This window comes from Hippoglossus hippoglossus, chromosome 1, assembly GCF_009819705.1.
Source record: "Hippoglossus hippoglossus isolate fHipHip1 chromosome 1, fHipHip1.pri, whole genome shotgun sequence".
NCBI lineage: Eukaryota > Metazoa > Chordata > Actinopteri > Pleuronectiformes > Pleuronectidae > Hippoglossus > Hippoglossus hippoglossus.
In genome coordinates this window covers 12,384,146-12,403,673 of record NC_047151.1, presented here as the reverse complement: position 1 = coordinate 12,403,673, position 19,528 = coordinate 12,384,146, and the positions used below count along the sequence as shown (strand labels likewise).

At 42.4% G+C, this 19,528-nt stretch overlaps 2 protein-coding genes across 11 annotated transcripts in view; both read right to left on the bottom strand.

Annotated features, from left to right (window-relative positions):
* Positions 1–6,320, bottom strand: part of LOC117765880 (nucleosome-remodeling factor subunit BPTF-like) — a 46,154-nt gene extending 39,834 nt beyond the window's left edge. For 4 of the 10 annotated variants that reach the window (XM_034592444.1, XM_034592491.1, XM_034592500.1 and 1 more), the window contains exons 1-2: positions 5,514–6,320; positions 2,737–3,559 (exon numbers count right to left, since the gene is read on the bottom strand). In XM_034592444.1, the coding sequence (XP_034448335.1) occupies positions 2,737–3,559; positions 5,514–6,081 (1,391 nt within the window). In that variant the 5' untranslated portion in view covers positions 6,082–6,320. The remainder of the gene's footprint in view (positions 1–2,736; positions 3,560–5,513) is intronic. The other 6 variants (XM_034592453.1, XM_034592464.1, XM_034592483.1 and 3 more) reach the window with 3 other exon arrangements.
* A 3,016-nt stretch (positions 6,321–9,336) lies between these two features.
* nol11 (nucleolar protein 11) lies at positions 9,337–19,233 on the bottom strand. Its single transcript, XM_034592538.1, has 18 exons — positions 19,001–19,233; positions 17,635–17,748; positions 16,900–16,956; positions 16,454–16,602; positions 16,278–16,335; positions 15,857–15,998; positions 14,896–15,102; positions 14,438–14,514; positions 13,689–13,812; positions 13,420–13,511; positions 13,127–13,192; positions 12,847–13,031; positions 12,602–12,727; positions 12,069–12,317; positions 11,193–11,271; positions 10,830–10,919; positions 10,142–10,249; positions 9,337–10,011 (listed from the first exon to the last, which is right to left on the bottom strand). The coding sequence occupies exons 1-18, from the start codon at positions 19,145–19,147 to the stop codon at positions 9,898–9,900; spliced, it is 2,184 nt and encodes a 727-aa protein (XP_034448429.1). The 5' UTR covers positions 19,148–19,233; the 3' UTR covers positions 9,337–9,897.
* Between the last annotated feature and the right edge of the window lie 295 nt (positions 19,234–19,528).

Sequence of the window (19,528 nt, the reverse complement as noted above, 5' to 3'; positions counted from 1 at the left end):
CTGACTGTCAAATCAAATGAATTCAGTACGATTCAAAAACTTTGACATAGAACGTAACATAGAACTGAACATATATGTATGATTGCCGATATGTATAATGTTCTCTCATTAACTAAATAAAAGTAGGGCTGCATTTCAAAATAAGAGAAAATAAATAAAATGTGAAAATTGTGCATGTTCAAATAAAGGGCTTAACTTCAGAAAAATTAAATAAAGGGAGCAAAAGTTTCACATCTTGACTCAAAAGTCTCAACCAATTTTACAGATAATAAATCTCAACACATCTCAACAATTGAACAGTTTTAGAATCACTTTCTTCCCCTCTTATATCCCACTCCCCCACTTTGTACGTCTGTTTCTCTCCCTTTCTCCGTCTCACTCCTGTTTCTCTCCCTTTCTCCGTCTCACTCCTCTGTTTCTCTCCCTTTCTCCGTCTCACTCCTGTTTCTCTCCCTTTCTCCGTCTCACTCCTCTGTTTCTCTCCCTTTCTCCGCCTCACTCCTGTTTCTCTCCCTTTCTCCGTCTCACTCTTCTGTTTCTCTCCCTTTCTCCGGCTCACTCATCTGTTTCTCTCCCTTTCTCCGGCTCACTCATCTGTTTCTCTCCCTTTCTCCGGCTCACTCCTCTGTATCACTCCCTTTGTTTTCTCTACCTGTATCTCTATCTGTCTTTTTCTTTCTACCGTCTTTTCATGTGTAACTTGCCTCTAGCTCTCTCATCTGTCTGCACTGTAGAGTCGCAATGTTTACCACCGGGAATGCACAGACTTGATTGGCTGAGTAGTATCACTTGGGATGGCTTAACTCGCATGCAATTGGTCTGTGCGTTTCCTCATCCGCTAAACCACTACCGTAAAGACTACAAAAGCTGCGCCGGTTACAAATAGAAGCGCCCCGTCAAATTTTAAATCATAACCTTCTGTTTTGGCTGTAGGTCCGGGTCCGTACTGGACGGCTTCTGGGTCCGGACCCGGACCGCGGTCCGCCTGTTAGTGACCTCTGCTCTAGACTATAAAACCAAGACTGAACAGCTCTGGCTTTGGACTCCAGGCAAGTCTACGGGGATAAGGCTTTTTTTTGTTAGTGTCAACAATGTAAACAAAATTTGAATCACGTTTTATGGTTAAAGAAAATTCTGTAATTCTAGAGTATCATACACTGCCATGGTAAGGATAACCCCAAACCTTAGAGCAAAGGGAACTCGGAGGGATAGGTGCTATGCCTTTTTCTCTCCACTCCAAATCACGTAGTCCTCGGTCTACGTGGGGAGAGTCATCATGATAGATTCATAACCATAACAAGTGGATTTAAACAATGAAAAACACTCATATGAATGGAGGGGAGTCCAATGCAGGTTGAACCCGTGTTCTGTAAAGAACATGTCCCTCATATCAAATTGATATTATTAATGGCTTTGATTAACAAGGAGGCTATAACAAATATAAAATCAACCACACACAGGGAGCTGGGTGGTGTATCTCAAGAAGATCATCACATATCTCAGGTACGAGTCTTATCAGCACTTAAGTATGAATGTGAATACGTGTTTGTCTCTGCAGCTGCTTTCAGACCTACACTGAAATCCAGGTAATCTAAATTTTCATGAGGGGCTGTATGTGAGAACGCAAATGTCTGAGTCAGTTTCTCCTGCCAGAGGCCAAGAAAAAACTCCAGTTAATGCTGATGAGCCCATGTGGGAACAAAGCAGGAGATTATCTGGAGGATTCATCATGAGTGAGTGGAGATGTTGTCGTTTGTAACACATGACGGATGTAAAACTGAGATAAAAGCCCCCTCAAAGGAATACAAATATTTCAGGATAAATAAGAGGAGTTATACACGTAGAAAACACAGATGTCAAATTGGAAAGACACCAACATTGAAGAGCTTTTGTCAATATGGGCCGACACCGGTGTCGAAGTACTGTAAACTAAGACCTATGTTACGCACTGCCTCCTGCGCCAGCCCTCACCTGAACACTTTCTGTGGTGTTGTGAGGAGCGTCTGATCAGAGAATCTGCTGCTGGCTTCCTAACATGTGAAAGGAAAGCTCCGGACAAAGTGTGGACCCAAATGAAAAACTGCTTATGTCAGCCCCTATCATTGACTGGCGTTCTGTGCTGGCTGTACCTCGCCTCTCGCAAAATGTCAGCTGGGATCGGCTCCAGCCCCCCCGTGACCCTAAACGGCTAAGCAGTATAGCTCATGAATGAATAAACAATGTAAACTGACCCGCAGTGGTACATCAGCTGCACAGAGGGCAGCCACAGTGTGTAGTGTATCATATCAAATCACAGTTGAGAAATGAGCAGAATGGAAATTGCAGGATTAGTGGCCACCTCTCTCCTCTGTGTGGTGTGGTTTATCATTGTACACACAGATAGTTTGTGACATCCGTGGCCTCAAGTTTGATGTAACTAATTAAGCCGTTTTGTAAAGTAACTTCTTTTATGCTGATTATCCTCACAGCCAAAATACTTTTAGTGTGTGACAACATAAACTTATGGAAGTTGGGTGTGTGTGAGGCGTTGTGTGTATTGTATCTACTTTAATTTATTGCCGAGGCCCCTCTTCGACAAAACAAGGTTAATGAGAGTTAAATAAACATTTTGAATGTTTGAGGTATATTTGGATATTTTAGTAACTTTACTTTATATTGTCAATGTGAATGACAGTAATATTTGGTCACCTGCAAAATAAAGTTAAATTCTATCTTGGAACATAAATGTAAACTTACACAACAATGCGCCGATTCAGGAACCAGTATTTGCGCTGGTGTCGGTCATAGCCGACTGGCAGTTGACGGATAAATGGCTTGCTCTTCTGAACCTCTGGGATGCAGTCTGCAACACCAGGAACCTTGTGTGCTACACACACTTCGCACTGCCACTCGTCCTCTGGTACTTCCTGCAGCGGTGGTTTCACACACTCCAGATGGTAAACGGCCGAACATGTCTCGCAGCACAGCAGGTCACCGAGACGATGGCACACTCGGCAGTGGTCATCATAGGCAACCACTCCTTCTGACATGAGTTCCTCCCGGGCAATATTGGTTGCAAGGAACTGGTCCACCAAAAACTGTAGAACTTTAATTTTGCTGTCCAATGGTTCATATGGGTAATCCTCGCTCTCTTGGGGAGGCAGAATATGCCGGTACTCCGGGTCACTCTCACAGTACGCCCGCACCACCTCTGGCCAGGTCATACCATCCACAAAATACAATGTGGAGTTAACAGAGTCCTTCACGTCAGCAGGACCAAATGTGGTGTTGGAAGTGTCCTCTTCTCTGAGAATAGCTTTGAGCAGGGAGACGTGGGTCTCTGCCAGCAGCGTGCACTGCTCCTGGCTGGCCAGCGCTGCACAGAAATCCTCAAACCGGAACGGAGAGAGACGCAGCACTGAGCCAAAGTTTCGGAGGACCTCGTAGACAGCAGATACATTGAGGAGCTGCGAGGTAAGGACCAGGAGGTCCTCAGACGACTTGGGAAGATCCAAGGGAGGAATGTCCTTTGCCTCAAGGATGGGAGAGCCTGGTGGCATTAACCGACTCCTTTTCGGGCCTGTGAAAATTGACAGGAAAAGAGTCAGGAGAGGAGTTACAGATGGGATGCACATAAATAAAGGAAAACAATGAAAAGGAGATGTGTCTATACACCACTTCAAGCAGCGTGCTGCCTGTCTACTCACAACTAACAATAACAGTAAAGTTTATAAGCAGTAAATGTAAGCATTTGAAATACAGATATTTGAAGAGAAAACAAATGTATCTGGAGAATAAAATGAGCACTGCTGCTTTAGAGCTCCACAAAATAGCAACTATGACCATTTTCATGAGATGCACAGAGTTTACCAAACTGGAATGTGCTATACCTAATGTTTACCAATAGCCCATGCAATCCAGTGCATGAACCTATTACAATCCCTGATGTCTCACTGAACTGTTCCCTGTGATGTTACAGAAATGAAGGCCCTGGACCCTGGGGACACTCAGAACAATCTTTCAGCTTACCTGGTGGTACTTGGGGTTCCCCCAAGAGGTACCACAAAGTAGGTGGGCAGCTAAAAGTTCCAAATCCTGGTCTTATAAAATAAAGGATACAAAAACAATATACGAACTAAATTTTAAGCTGTGTTCGAGGAGACCAAATAAACTAATCCTATAAAGTTACAGCACCACATCCCTACTGTCTGCCATGCTGCATCTGTGCTGTACACACTGCAGTTAAAGCTGGTAAACTGGAGGTTGTTTAGTGATGATGCGTGAACAGAGTCCAGTGATACCACTACAACAGCAGAAAAGGGATTAACCTGCGACCGTGCGCCATGAATGGGTCCAACAGGGGTAAGCAATGGTATGTGCCTATGTGCCCATGACAGTGAGAGGACCATAGTGTCAGCCTGTCAGCATTGATTTTATGAAAGACCCAACACACGCACACACTCACAATACTACCATGTTGATGCAAGGCCATTGAAAGTTGACAGTTGTGCGTGTGCGTGTGTGTAATCCCTGAACCTGATCAACTACGACCTCACCGGACCGGGGAGTTGTGATGTGTTATAGGTCAAACGGTTCAAGAAATACAATCTGCAGTTAAAGGTTTTTTCATTTGAACTATTTGTTTCAAAGAAAAAAACATTATCCTAATCCTGTTTAGAATGACTGATTCCAGTTGATCGTCCCATCCCTTACAGAGCGTTACTTTACACTGGACACTGATTTCCATTGCAGACACCAGCTTCATAAACATGACTGGTCATAACTGGGAACGTGATGGATCTAACTTGGCCACCTGATAAACATATGAGTGGTTACTATGGCAACAGTGCACCACATAATGCTGTAATGAGATGCTTACAAAAAAGTGGGGAAAGGTCAAAACAAAGGCCTGTCAAACTCATTTAGCAGCGTTATGTAAGTGGAGTCACTTCTGGAATCAAACTGGGAAAAATATGAGCCTAAATATAGAGATCTTGACTGAATTGGTGACACTGGGATTAAGTGCTGCAGTTTTGAGAAAACCCCCTATGAGCTGTCAAAGTGACACCAGCTAGAGGCGATGTTTACAAACTGTGTGTTTTGATGGAGCGAAGTTTGCAGAGTCCACAACAGACTGCTTTGGTTTTACACAAGTAGAAACACTGAATGAATGGAATGAATGAAAAGTAGCAAACGCAGTCAGCACGTCTCCCTCAGAAAACGTCAAATACAACGAGCGTGAAAAAGGGGGGAAAAAACGGGAATCCGGTGAAAAAAAGGGCGTAAATTCGTGTTTATAAACTGACATCAAAATGTGCTGATCCGACAAAAAGGAGGTAGGTGAGCGCTGGTCGGAGCGTGGATCCGCTCGGCAGCGGCCAGCAGAGCACACGGTAAACAAAGGCCTGTTTCTGAGTGCAAGCTCCATTTTGAACAATGCGCCTTGCTTTCTGTACTGAGCTAAAAATAAAATGCACACTGTGAGTGATGCAAACGTGCAGCGGTGAGGTGCGTGCACTTGCACACGGACGTACCTGGGGTGCTACCGAGCGTGCTGAGGCTCCGAAAGCTGCTCTCGGTGCAGTAGCTGGCATCATCATCATCATACGGTAGCTCCTCCAGATAGTCCGAGTCGTTTCCCAAGGCCTCCTCTTCTTCTGGATCCGACGGGTTGTCGTTCAGGAGTTCGTCTTCCTCCGACCTGTAGCTTATATTATCGTCCTCCTCGTCGCTGTTGTCGTCGTAGACCACCTTGTTCAGAGGCCGCCGCACTCCGCCTCTGACGCCGCGGACGCCTCTGGACCCCCTGCCTCTCCCTCTGCCTCCTCTGCTCCGCGATGCCGCGGCCGCCGCCGTGATGGAGGCTCCAACTTTCCTGCGGCCCCGGGACGAATGAAAGTTCTCTCGGCCGGAGATTTCTGTGTCCACTTCCGCGGAGCCAGTGCCGCAGAAGCCGCCGCTTGCCACCCGTCCCCGACCTCTGCTTCTCCCCCGCCCGCGCATCCCTCTGTTCCTGCCGCCCCGAGAGCCGCGGACTGGCCCGGGTGAACCCTCCCGCATCACGGCTGCTTGTTTGGGCGGCCTTCCTCTTCTCCCCCTCATTGTGGGAGAGAGTCGCTCCTGTTCCGCTTCAATCTCGGTGCTCGAACGAGACGCGCACACCGGAGAAAATCGGGATAGCAACGAGCCAGTGGGTCCGGCGACGGTTCCCGCTGCGTGCCCACCAGGCCCCGGTCTCACTTCCAGGGTGGAAAGCTCAAAGTGAACGGCCGGTGTCCCGCTCTGTGTCGCCTGCAGACGCCATTTTTCTTCTTGGCTCTCCCTCCGTTGAAAACACAACAGGCCTCAGTCAAGCTACACACGCGTGCAGCGATTTCACCGGATGTTCAGCGCCTTTCCTTCAAAGTAAAAGCGATGCATTTATTTAACAAAATGTAAAAACAATAACAAACACCGTGTTAAACAGAACGTAAAACTAACACAACATTAACACATATTACGTCTCTTCGCTGTGGCAGTTTAATAATCTCAAAACCACCTTTACGTTTTAACCAGTTCAACGTACGAGTGCGCGGCTGCTGGTAATTTTCTCTAACTTTACACTAAAGTGACAGACTTGGTGCGCGCTCACGTGACTCACCATTCTACAACAACCCGTGCCGTGCTAGTTCATAATATAAGTTATCCGTGCTAACGCTGCTGTGTGTTATCCGTGCTAACGCGGTGTGTTATCCGTGCTAACCGGTCACATGCGGGTCAAGTTCATTACACCGGAACATCGGTCATTTCAGCCCTGTCGCGACCGTCGTCACAATAAAGCAAGAAGACAACGATAAGCCCATAGATACATTATTGGTATACGGTTATTTACTCATATGGAGCCGAATCAGTCTTAAAAGTTACATATCGTCACCTACCTAAAATAATGGTGTATAACAAAAAAATTACAAAGGATCCTCTTTACCTTTGTGTTTTTATTTAATGAAAATCTCACTTGAACATAATATTAGTAATCATAACATCTTTTGACCGGTATTATAGTATGCCTGTTGTGCAGTGTCTAGAGGCAGCTTGTGCACCCCTAGGGGTGCATGCACACCACTTTGGGAATCCCTGATGTGAGTGACCACAAGGCAATGGATGTTTTTCAGAATGATCACACATTTGTGACTGTACACCTCAAAGGGTTGAAATGGTTTTCCTTTTTGGTAGGAGATGCACTTGACAATTCTGACACCGATCAGGCCTCATCCACTGAAAATGACAATGAGACCGTCGTTGAAGAGATGAAGCCGCATGTACCAGGCCAAGACTCTGTTTCAGATGGAGCAGACAATACCTTAAACACTCCCGTTGATGTTGTTGAAGATGCCAAGCAGACACATGCACACCATGAAGAGGACATATCTGATGATGATGATCATCCAGAACTCAAGGAGATCATAGTGTGGAGCGACGGTGGCGGTTATCAGAACCGCAATGCATGTGTGGCGAATGCATTCTCTGAGCTTGCAAGGAATTATGAGGTACTAATAACACCTTGTTGCAGGGCACACACAAATGGAGTGTGACAGCATGCATAGTACTATTGAAGGCAAAATAGTTACGGATATCTTCACCCCGAGAGACTACGACATCATACTACGTAATCAGGCCATCACTTTACCATGTGAAGGTGCTGAAGCATGATGAGTTCCTGAAAATGAATGGATCATAATTCATTAGCATCAGACCAGGCAAAAAAGCTGGAGATCCGATTGTGCATCACTTGAGGGCTCTTCAGTTTAGCAGTGAAGGCAAGGTCCATTTCAAGCTGTCCTTCTCGGAGGACTCTGCGTGGGAAGCACTGCCACAAAGGGTACAGAAAGGAGCCGATAGCATGGATAAGAAAGTTCCAGGACCTCCAGTCAATGAAACACGTCATGCCCGTTGAGTGTCATCACTTCTTTGACAATTTGCCACACTAATAGGCATCAGTCAAGAACCCCAGCAAAGAAGAGCTGGAGGGAGAACTGAGGAGATGCACATGCCTCCTCAGCATTATGTTTAGTTAGTTTGTCAGTTATGCTTTATTGTTGACAGAGTTGAAGGTTTAAAATTATTTAAGTCACAAAGGCATGTTCAAAAATGTGCCTAAGTCATTTATTCCTCTTATGTTACATAATTGACAGACATTATTAGTATGTCAATAGTCATCTATTGTCATAACCTTTTTGAGTGAAATTATTAATAAATATCATATATTCAATATTTGGTTAATTGTTTTGTTTTCTGAAAAACCTGAACAAATGTCTTGGGACATTAGTTTAAGAGGGTGACGATATTTGATCTGGTTTTAAATGTAGTGAATATACAAACTGCTGCATTTTATTTCTTTTCCAAATACATTTTAAATAACCTTGAATTTACTCCCTGATAATAATATAACATCTTTATCTGTGTAGCACTTCTCAAAACAAAGTCACAAATAGGTAAGCAATAAGTAACAATGCACAACAATATCATAAAAACAAGTAAAACACAGTCATAAATGAATAAAAACACTAAAATCTAATCAGGCCATCCATTATAATAAGTAGAATTGGATAAAATCAGAGAATGCATTAAGAAAATTACCAAGGAAATCTGACGCTGTTTTCAATTGGATGAACCATTTAAACCTTTTAGTAGCAATGTTGAGTTCAACAAACATATAACTGGATATATTCTGTTGTAACCATGTGTCCCAGTTACATTTAAATTATAACATGTGTAACATCACAACTTCTACATGACTTTATAGCTGTCATTGTTCCTTCATCAGCTTTTAATTACATTGACGAGTATGTGGATTTCCTCATTCTGTGAAGCACCATGTGACTTGTTTTTAAAGGTGCTCTAGATGTAGGTGTAAAAGATTAGAATTGCTATTCATTCACTTTCTTTTGCTAAACATTTTGTTTGTGATAAAATAATTGCATTTCAAAATTAATCAGCTATGAAATAATTAACCAAAGCAAATGCTTTTTGCATCAGCTATTCAACAAGATCACTGTGTACCCAGACATATTTCTTTCCAAAATCCATCTACATAGGTTTGTTAGCAAACAACTAAGAATCTCCTGCTGTGTTTTTCATATGTGAAAGGCAAGTTCGGACCTAATAGTGTTATAACTCCTAACAAGAGTTCATGTCTGAAAATATCTAACTTGTACAACAAATTGTTCAAGGAGTTGAAGATATTGTTTCAAGTGTTCAGTGCATGATGAAACCTCATTGTTTTTTACCACCTTATAATACAGATAATATTAATTACCTTTATTCACCTTTAGTTGTCACACTACGAGTTTACAGAAATCACAACAGGAACTACAGTGATTCCAACACTGATTGGTTGTATTTCAACCTTGATCGTTTAATAAAAATAAAGTCACACATTGACCGTTTTCTCTTTGTTAGACAATTGTATTCAACATATAAGCTTCTCCTGTGGAAACCCTGTAGAGTCCCAGCTGACACACTTACACATATCCAGCTGTGTTAGGACATACAAAATACAACCATTCACTCCGGCAGTTAATTGTTCAATGGCAGTCTCATTATGAATGAAGGTTAAAACCGTAACCATACTGCTGTATTAAGTTGCTTTTGTATGTGTTATACCAAACTGACAGTGTAAATAAATCATGCAATTGAAGTCATAGGAATGGACACATTTTCATTGGCTTACACAAATTTAAAACAGTTGAGATTGAACTGCAAGTCAGTTCAATGTCTTCAGTGAAATTCATGCAACTTGAGTTTTGGTGGTGAGCATCTGCGCCAAAAAGCACTTCTAAAACCAGTCGAGACATGCAAACAACCCTGAAACGCCTTCAGGTGAACAGTCGGGAGGAGACGATCTGCTCGAAGGTTTATTAAAAGTATTCTGTACACATTCTAAAACAGCTCAATGACTTCAATGGAGTATTGTCCAATGTCCCTCTTTTCTTTCATCTTGTTGAGCTCCTGGAGGCTGCTCTCGATCTTTCCAAGCTCAGAAACCAGTCTCACCTGAGGACACAAGAAAGCAAATTGTTTTAAATGCTTTCCCACATAACTTTTAACACATCTTCAATAACAGGCACACAGAACGACTGCAATAAAACCAACATGCAACCAGTTACAAAGAGGAGAGTGTTACCTGTGACTTCACAAAGTTGTGGAGGTTCAGCAGTAATCCTTTGGCCTCTGGGGTCATCACCAGCACAGTGAAATGAGCGTCCAACACCAAGCAAACCCAGTCCATGATCTTTAATCAAACGCAAAGAAAAACACAACTGTCATTTGTTTTGTTTTTAAACACAGGAAAGTCTGATTGGTAACATAACACAATTTGGCATGATTTCTACAATCGTGGCACTTTGGCTCAAATCCTGTTTTTCAATATAGTATAGAAATAAATCGGACTAGATCTGAATATCATGATAGCCGTTATTTCACATGTTTGTTCCATATTAGAAGTTTAAAAAAAAAATGTTGGGGTCAATAACTATTTCTGAGATCAGATCAAATTGATGGCATTTGGCAGATATGATCATACTAGGCACAAACATGTCTCCAGAGGCTTTGGTTTCTTATAATCTATCTCAGTACAACTCTACATCCCTTGACATTTTTTCTGTGGCTGAACTGAATTCACAAAGTTCAGGTTTGAATTAACATTTTACCTCCACCATATCTGGATTGGCAAATTAGTGAGCTAAGTGAGCAAAAATAATGTTTTCTGCCTCCAGGTAAGTCAAGTAATGTGTCCTCCTGTGACAGACACTGCCTGTATTGATGTGTCAAAGATGGACATCCTGATAATAGGGGCAGACATTGATACAGACCTGAGCCAGACTTGGTGATCTCAATCCCATCTGTGGCACAGCATCCTGGGAAAATTTTAGGTAGAGGAACTGCAGATACTGGAGGAAAAGCTGATTGGACGAGAAAGAAAATAAACACAGTAAACACATGTTTTTTAGTTACTATAGCTGGACTGACTGAAAACACTAGAACGGCCTATTAAATGGTGCAACATGCAATGAGCTACATTTATTGTTATTTTCACTACTTTCATTTGAACAAAAAATAGCAGAACAATCCACAATCAGACTCTATGGATAAAGACTGAGGACTAAAGAGTTGTAAATTGTACATAAATTTCATACCTGAACAACCTAAATAGCATCAACCAATCTGTTACTTACAACAACATTCTGGGAGGAGAGATCTTTAAGGTGTGGGAGGAGGAAAGTGTCGCTGTACGCCGTCTGCAACACCTCATTTCTTTGCAGCCTGAGTTAAAGTGTCATACTTAAACATTTCTCAGTCATTTTAAATTGATTACTGCATCTATTAAGTTTCTAAGTTTATTTACCAACACAAAATATGTGCAGCAACAGAAACTAACTTCAAGGCTACATCCATACTACTACATTTTCGGTAACAAACGTTTACAACTTAAAATGTCATGTGTTTTGGCTCCGTATCAGTTCTAATACCCCGTCCATACCAACATGGCATTTCATGTGACCACTCGCGTACAGTGGGGGCGAGTGCATGCCAGGGTACAGACGAAAGCATACAGGTCCCAGTGTACATAGGAATTGCTTGAATACAAGTTTGTCTCCTACACATGTAAGCAGTTGGATCATTGAAAAACACAGAATTTAACTATACAACAGCTGTTTGCAAAGACAACAGAGTCAGCAACGCTTGTAATTGATTATCCATGTTGTGTTCTGGTATCTCAGGCTAATGCTGGTTGTTTTCTTCCAGAAGGGGTTCATGTTAAACGAAAATACCCAATCAGCCGTGGTGAGTGTCTACGTCATTATTACCAAAACTCTGTTTCTGCCCGTCCAGACTAAAACAAAGCCCCAGATATTTTAAACTAAAACCAGCAGCGTTTCAGAACTTCTCAATTTTAACATCTCTCAAACTGAGGAGTAGAGTGTATGACAGGTGTATCAGTGGCTGAGTTTTCAAACAAAGTTGTAGTAGTATGGACGTAGCCTAAGTTGATTGTGAATAGTTGCCTCATTGGTCAATTGTGTTTGATTGACTGTGCATTGGAAGGATACAGTAGAACAGCCTTGTGTAATCCCACGGGACACATCTGTTCTGTGGGAGTTGAGGTCTTCTCCTTTTCTTCTGCGTTGGTGATGATGACATCACCTCCTCTGTGGGCGTCTGAGTGCTGCTCGTCCAAGGAGGGGGGGCTGAAACCGTTCTGCAAGCCGACCTGGCCATGCTCCTGAGATATGAGGGTTTCCATGAAGGAGACGCTGTCGGGCTCCAGGCTCCCTTTCTCTGCATCAACGTCTGGCATACTGCAAGACCAAGGTAGAACAGCATATTGTTAACCACTTTATATTAAACCAAGGCAGATTATTAAAACAGCTACACCACTTCTGTTTCACTGTGTGCAGCATATTTCATCAAACTAAACATTTTTTATTATTTTGGTGCCCCCTGTGGTCACAAAAGGTAACAGGCATAGACAGGATGTCTTGCTTGTATCTGAGGCCTGGTATTAAAAACTATCCCAGATGACCTCATCACCTGCACCACATATTGTATGTTCAACATAGTTTATAAGAAATTAGGTTTTTACCTGATAAAGGCCATCAGACAGGCACAGGTGACAGCTTCAGGGATGTCAGGGAAGAACTGCAAGCAGAGTTGACACAGAAAGTAGTCCTTCCTCTCCAGGGCCAACAGCACAAGGTCAGGACACACACTGCAGGAGGTCATAAAAGGTAAATGGTCCCATTATTGTATAACAGCAGAGAAACACATTTTGTAAAATAAAGACTGATGTAAGATAGTAGTTTTGAGAAACATTTTAATCTTCCTGACCTGTGACAGAGACCCTGAGTGTGCACCAGCTGAGCCAGGGTGCTCGGGGTGTAGAAAGCTGGATCAGCCAGGCTCCTGGACACAAGGACTGATACAAGCCGCCCCACTGAGGGCTGCAAGTCCTGGATGTCGGATCTGGACAGAAGCCCCTCCACTTCTTTCTGGACATCTTCTACTGGGGCCGTCTACAGTGGGAAAATAAAACAATATCAGCGTTTGTAAATCTTGTTTTGCTGAAGCATGTAAATCAGGACCACAAAAACTAAAATTTGCATTTTACCTTAATGAGCTCCAGAACTTGGTCAGTTGTTAAACAAGGAGTTGATTGAGTCTTACGGGTTGTTCTCTATAGGGAGAGAAAAGAAGAGTTCATTAGAGTTGCCATTATCAACAAGACCACAAATTCTAAACAGTACAGTTGCCTTGTAGTATTTTTTCTTTTAAGAAAGTGACAAAACTAACTTAAACATTTTCAGGTTTTCTTTGCAAAAAGAAAGTCTGTCCTCGCTGTATCAAGTCATTGACCTTATTTTGCCTTGAGAACGCATATAAAAACACAGTTATCTAACTCACCGTCTTCCTGGTCTCCACCGTTCTGGAGGGCTGAGCTTTCTCCCCGTGCAGAATGTTGTTCCAAGATGGTACAGAAGCTGGAGCTTTGGAATCTGTGGTAGTTAGACATTTTTATTTTGTTTTATATGTACTGTACACAATACAATATATTGTTGTATTAATTACATGTAATAAATCAAGCAAACAAGTTGTAAAGGTTACAGGTTTTTCTTTTGTCTGCAAGAATATTTTTATTAAGATCACAGTACCAAAATATTGTTTACGCTCACCTTCAGTCTTGGCCTGCCTCAGTTTCCCCAGTGCATAGGCCAGTGACGATGTGGGGCAGACAAATGGGATAACAGAGAGGGTTTTCCCATGTGGAATGAATAACTTGTTGGAATAACACCATAGCTAAATCAGAAAGAAAAGAAAATGGATCAGAATTAATGGTACAAGCAAATGTTATATAGATTAAAAACAAAGACTGCGTGATCTAGTGTGTTTATCCATCTATCTTAAGATTGTAAACCGCAATGCAGTTGTGAGGAGGGACAGTGAAGCCCGTCACAGTGGAGCGCAGACACAATGCTCTACCAAAGTCATACAGGCCTCCGTCAGCACCCAGCAGCTGGAAGGACAGGGAACCTTGGCCGGTCGTAATGTGGGTGTGGTTCATGCACACTTCTAACATCAGCAACAAAGCTTGCATGCACACTGGTGACTGTCCCGTATGAGCTCTACTCTCCTGTCACTAGCATGACTAAAAGTCCACATCAGTATATTGTATTACTCACTGTATGTAAGCACGATGATGCATAAACTACTGGCCTGAATTGCAAGATACAGGGTCCTTCAACATTTTCACTGATTTCCCATGGAATACTTGATGGGAAAACATCTGGCATATTTAAGGAACCGATATCTATCAGTATGGTGCAGCTTGATTGAATGTAAGGGGACTGTCTGGCCTTGGAGGCTGTGTGCACTTTACTGAGTGTCATGCTAATTTAAATTTGATATTGTAAAGCAACCCTACCTGCCCATAGATTTTACCAGCCATTTCTTTTCCCGCCTGAAGCGTTTGGAAATTGGTATTCCAGATGCAGAGAAAGTCTGAAAAAATCAAAGACGGAGACAATCAGGAAACACAGACACTCACATTAGATACTGGAGTCATTCTTGTGCATTTATTCTGAAAATATGGTCCACATGTAAAAAAGATGGAATACAGTAGAAGATTACAGTAATATTTAGACTGAAGTAATAATTTGAACCTAAAAATCATTTTAGTTTTAACAATTTCTTACTTTTCTAAAGTAACTTAAACCTTTAGGACACACATCTGGATCTGGCATGCTAAAAATGCTACTTTGAGTCGAGCAAAAACAGAAACAAACATCATATCCTCAGTCCAATTTCACCTGAAAACCTCAAACAGATATGTCCGAGTAGAGCACCTGTTGTCTGTAGTCAGGGTAAATGAACTGAAGTTACCTTTACCAGCTCCAGCAGAGGGATGTGGAACACCGACAACAGCTACATGGGCTTCATCCAGGACCATGGCTGACGCTGCCTCCAGCGGGCCCTCACCCACAGGAAGAGCCAGCAGCAGGCTACGGGGAAGTGACAGAGCCTGAGTCCCTTCTTCAGTCGCCAGGCCTCGCACAGAGACCACACTCTGGTACACATGGCCGTTAGGGTCTGTGGGGCAGGAAAACAATTAGGCACAAAAAGGGAAAAGGAAGGGAGAGGGTAGATGGAGCCAATAACATCACTCTCACTTCGCATGTCACATGCAATACAACATCTAATGTAAAAAGAATCTCAACAATATTGGATCCTAGGTGTTGAGTCTGTCATTCAACTGAAAGATCAGCATTGGCTGCCCAATCAAGAGGATACACAGCATGGGGCTCCCGCTCAGGATAAAATGATTTAATTATAGGCTACAAGTTGTTTATCATAAACATCTAACCCCCTTAATAAGGGCACAAAAGGTCACAGCCACATGTTTCCCTTCTTAGTTCAGCTGAATTGCAGTGAGGAAGAAAGAGAGACAAGAGGAGCCTAATGGGCATAAGTTCAGCGCCTGTCTGAAAGCAGCTATACTGAACCAGGGTCAGTCACTTCTCTCTACAGTTATGCTAAATGAGTAGGGTGCCTCGTTTGTGGCAGGTCTCCATTAGTAGTGGCAGGGTGCTGAATTCAAAGTTTAGAAAACATACCTACCAGGACTCTTTCACGCGTGTCCGTTTTCATCACACACCTCTTGCATACAAAGCATTAAAATTACTGCCATTGGGCTATCACTGTCAGTATTTATGTTTGTTCCTTTCTATTAGAAATTCTTATCACCCACTGTGTTGAGCCTGTTTTCATTTCCAAGTCCATTAAAACTCGCCTGAGCTGCCAAACACTGACACTAAAAGGGTTTTCACAGGAAATGCTGGCTTACAGAGATAAAGCAGGCGGATGTGTTTATCCCTGTAGGAGGCAGAGAAGCTGAGCGGGGCGACACCAGGCTCTTCTCTCTCCAGCCGGTACCTCTGTAGGGTGTTAGGGTTCAGTCTCTGCAGGTAGAGGAAATGATCTCCTTTCTGTGGGAAGACAGTGAGGCAAACAAACATTTAGAAACAGTTCAGTACCTAATAGCTTTCCCTGCCGCATGTGAAGAAAACAAGGATAGACTAATTATATTTTGCTAAGTGGGTCATTTAAATCCATGTCATTCATGTGTAGGCACATTAGCATAACACTGAATTAATTATTTTATGGCTTGGCATTGTGATACAAGTCCAACAAACACTTAAACCTGAAATATTTGAAATGATTGATCAACTTTTTTGTCACAAGTCAAACATTTTGAATTCTGTTACCTGTTCAGTTGTGAAGACGACAATCTGCTGTGTCTCTGCCACTATGTTGGTGCTCCACCTAAAGAACAAAAAGACAATGCATTTACAGGCTGAAAGAAACAAAAAGGTCTGCATCAGCAATCCGGCGATTGTAACACAAGGGTTTTCCTCTGGCTCTAAGGCATCATGATACTGACCTGATGGCCTCTTCTTGAGACAGGACTTCCTCTATGGGCTGCTGGGGAGCAGAAAGCAGCGAGTCCAGCAGTCTCACAGCTCCTCTCTGAAATAAGACCACAGGCTCCGCTCCATCCACACAATGGACCTTCCAGACATCTGATGACAGCTGGAGAGAATATTTGCACAGGAGGCCGGAATGAGAATGTGCCATCAGTAAAGGCATTTATAGCTTTTTTGGCTGGTTACTCAGAATACTATGGATAACTCCAAAAATAAGGGGCTTTCTAGATAAAAAAAAAAAAAAAGCCATGGTACAATAAACCATGTTGGCAGTAGAAGAGAAAGAGAGAAATATTTATTTCATGGATCTGTACCCTACTTAATACTTTTTAAAAATACATTTTCAAATGGAGCGGATGCAAAATGCTGTTGACAGAAGAGATGAACCCATGTTCAGACTTACTGTTGCTTTGAAGGCCTTTTCTAAGAGAATGTCTTCTTCCTTCCATATTCTGATAACCTTAAAGACAACAAAAAAGGGCATCAGGTTATAAATATTTCAGAAAGTTCCGATCTACAGCAAGACCAATAGAGTAAATAAACATTTCGTTATGTTCCAGGACCTCATATTGTTAATTATAATGATCAAAACATAAAAAGTATAAACATTATGTAATGAATCAGTAGCAATATGGACAAGGAAAACCGATAATACAAACCTGGTAAAAACAAAATTGGATGGAAGATTGAAATAAAGCAAAATTAAACCGTAACCTCACTAACACAGTCACTAACAAGTTTTCAGTCATTGCTTTTTCATTTAACTTGGTAACTTGCCTGCATTTATATAACCTTTTACTAGTCTTAATGATGAAAATGCTTTTCAATACAGCAGATATTAACATATTCATTCACACAGTGCTAATGTGTCTATGAGTAATCTCATTCTCATGCTGCAGTCAAGAGAAATTTGGGGTTCAGTGCCTTGCCCAAGGACACTTCAGCATGCAGCCAGGACGAGATGGGAATAGATTGAGCGACCCATCAGGCTCATAGACGGGCTCTATCTCCTGAGCCACAGCCGTTCACTACCTTCTTTAATTGTATGAAAAAGGTAAAAGAACTGGCCTGGTTGGTTGGTAAGTCAGTAGGGCTGCGTAAAATGACTCAGAATACAAGAATGTGTAGAAAGGTCTACCTTGTAATCTGTGATGGCCACATATTCATTGGTCTGTGAATTGAAGACTGCTGAGCAGGTCAGAGTTTGACCTTGTTTAACGGTCCAGCTGCCGAGTGGCTTCTGGTCTGACACCTGTCAGAACCACAGAGGAAGGAAGGAAGAATTAATAATATTTCTTAGGGGAGGGCAATAAAACATAAATAGTTAACACAATATACATTTCATCAATAGCAATATAACAAAAGGTCCAATATATATCGATACATTGCTCCTTCTTTGGGCAAGCACAGTGTAGAGGTACATAATGGATCGACTTCAGATATGTAAAATAGTTTGCCGTTTATCAAGTGTTTGTCATTCTCTGCTCATAAAGAAGAGAAAGCTCAACCTTCACTCAGAAGCAAAACTCCATTTCAAAACATAAAGAGACTGGTGGCACTCAGTAGAACGTGTACCCCCTCCAAGGCTCAACAGTCCCCTTAAATTCAATCAAGCTGCATCAAATTGCACATGCTCATAGATAGCAGTCACCTCAATGTGCCGGATTGTTTTGAATAGGTCCATCAATTATTCCATGGAAATGCCCAGTAGTTTTTGTCTAACCCTGACAACAAAAACGCAAACAAACATACGCAAATGAACATGTGACCTCCTTGTTAGAGGTAATAATAACGTGGTATGTATCCTGAGAATTACCGTTGTCAAATGATGTGAACATTATCTTGATATAATTTTTGGACCTAGTCCCCCACTCCTACCATCTCATGCATGTGTTCCAGTTCCCTTTACCTGTAACTACACTGCTAAAACAAGCTGATAATGCCATATAGACCACCCCCCATGATAAACTGTGGCCTGAATTGAATACTACCTCTGTTCCTGAAATCATAAATCATTACATTTAATCATTAAAAAGTTCTGCCAATGTAAACTTTAAGCTGCTTTATCCCAAACACAGAAAACTGCATCATGTTTTTTATCTGGTACAAGCTATTCTCTGTAGCCACCAGACATTTAAATAGGAAATTATAAAGGAGCTACTAAGTGATTAGCTGAAGTCAGTGTGAGTTCACAGGTTATCGAAGTCATTAAGCATTGTGTGTGTGTGTGTGTGCCCTGTGGTGGATTTAGCTAAAGTTAGCTAACCTGCCATGTATGTTTGTGTAAACTAGCATTTAGCTTCAACCTGTGCCGCCACCACTCCTGTGTATTTTCAAGAGAACTGAAGAACGATCCGGGGTGAAATGTTAATTTCCTGTCTTGTCCGTGGTTTCTGTGACTGTTGGCGAACGGAGGCGATGATGCCAACACGAGTGTCTCGGGTCGCAGTGATCAGCTGGCTCCGGTTAACAAGAGCCTCGTGAAAACAGAGAGTAAAACTCACTTTGTACAGGGTGACACATCTGGTGGAGTCCGTGACGACGACGTGGTCGCTGTCTCGCTCCTGTTCGATGCCCTGAACGCCCGAGTTCGACAGAGTTTGAGCTGGAACGAGTCCGCACAACGTGTATCCCTCATACAGCGCCGCCATGCTGGACGAGAAGAGAGCGGAGTCTCGCCGGATATCGCGAGAATAGACGCGCGGCAAGCCGGAAGCACGAGACTACTGCTGCTGCTCACCCAGCACGCTGCTGCTCCCGCCTTATTATCATTACCAGAAGAACCAGATAGACAGTTTGATGAGCTGTCATAGCTTCTTCGGCCTCTACATTTAAAATATATGATGTTCACACAGAGTAAAATATGTAAACAAGAAACTCCTTGTTAATCATCGCTGCATCATTCAAGATCACTAAAATAATCTACATTTTGTGATGTATTCTCACCACCTCCAAACTCATCCTGCATGTCATTGGAAACATTGGAATCTACACAAACATTTACAAGACCATGTTTAAAATGTTTTTCTGAA

Bases quoted from the DNA above. Each gene is read 5' to 3' on its own strand.
- nol11 (XM_034592538.1), bottom strand. From the start codon at position 19,147: ATGGCGGCGCTGTATGAGGGATACACGTTGTGCGGACTCGTTCCAGCT. The intron at 13,032-13,126 runs GTAAAATGCAAA...TTCCCACTGTAG, and splicing joins AAGTTCTGGAGCTCATTAAG to ACGGCCCCAGTAGAAGATGT. The intron at 10,012-10,141 runs GTAACACTCTCC...TTGTGTCCTCAG, and splicing joins ACAACTTTGTGAAGTCACAG to GTGAGACTGGTTTCTGAGCT.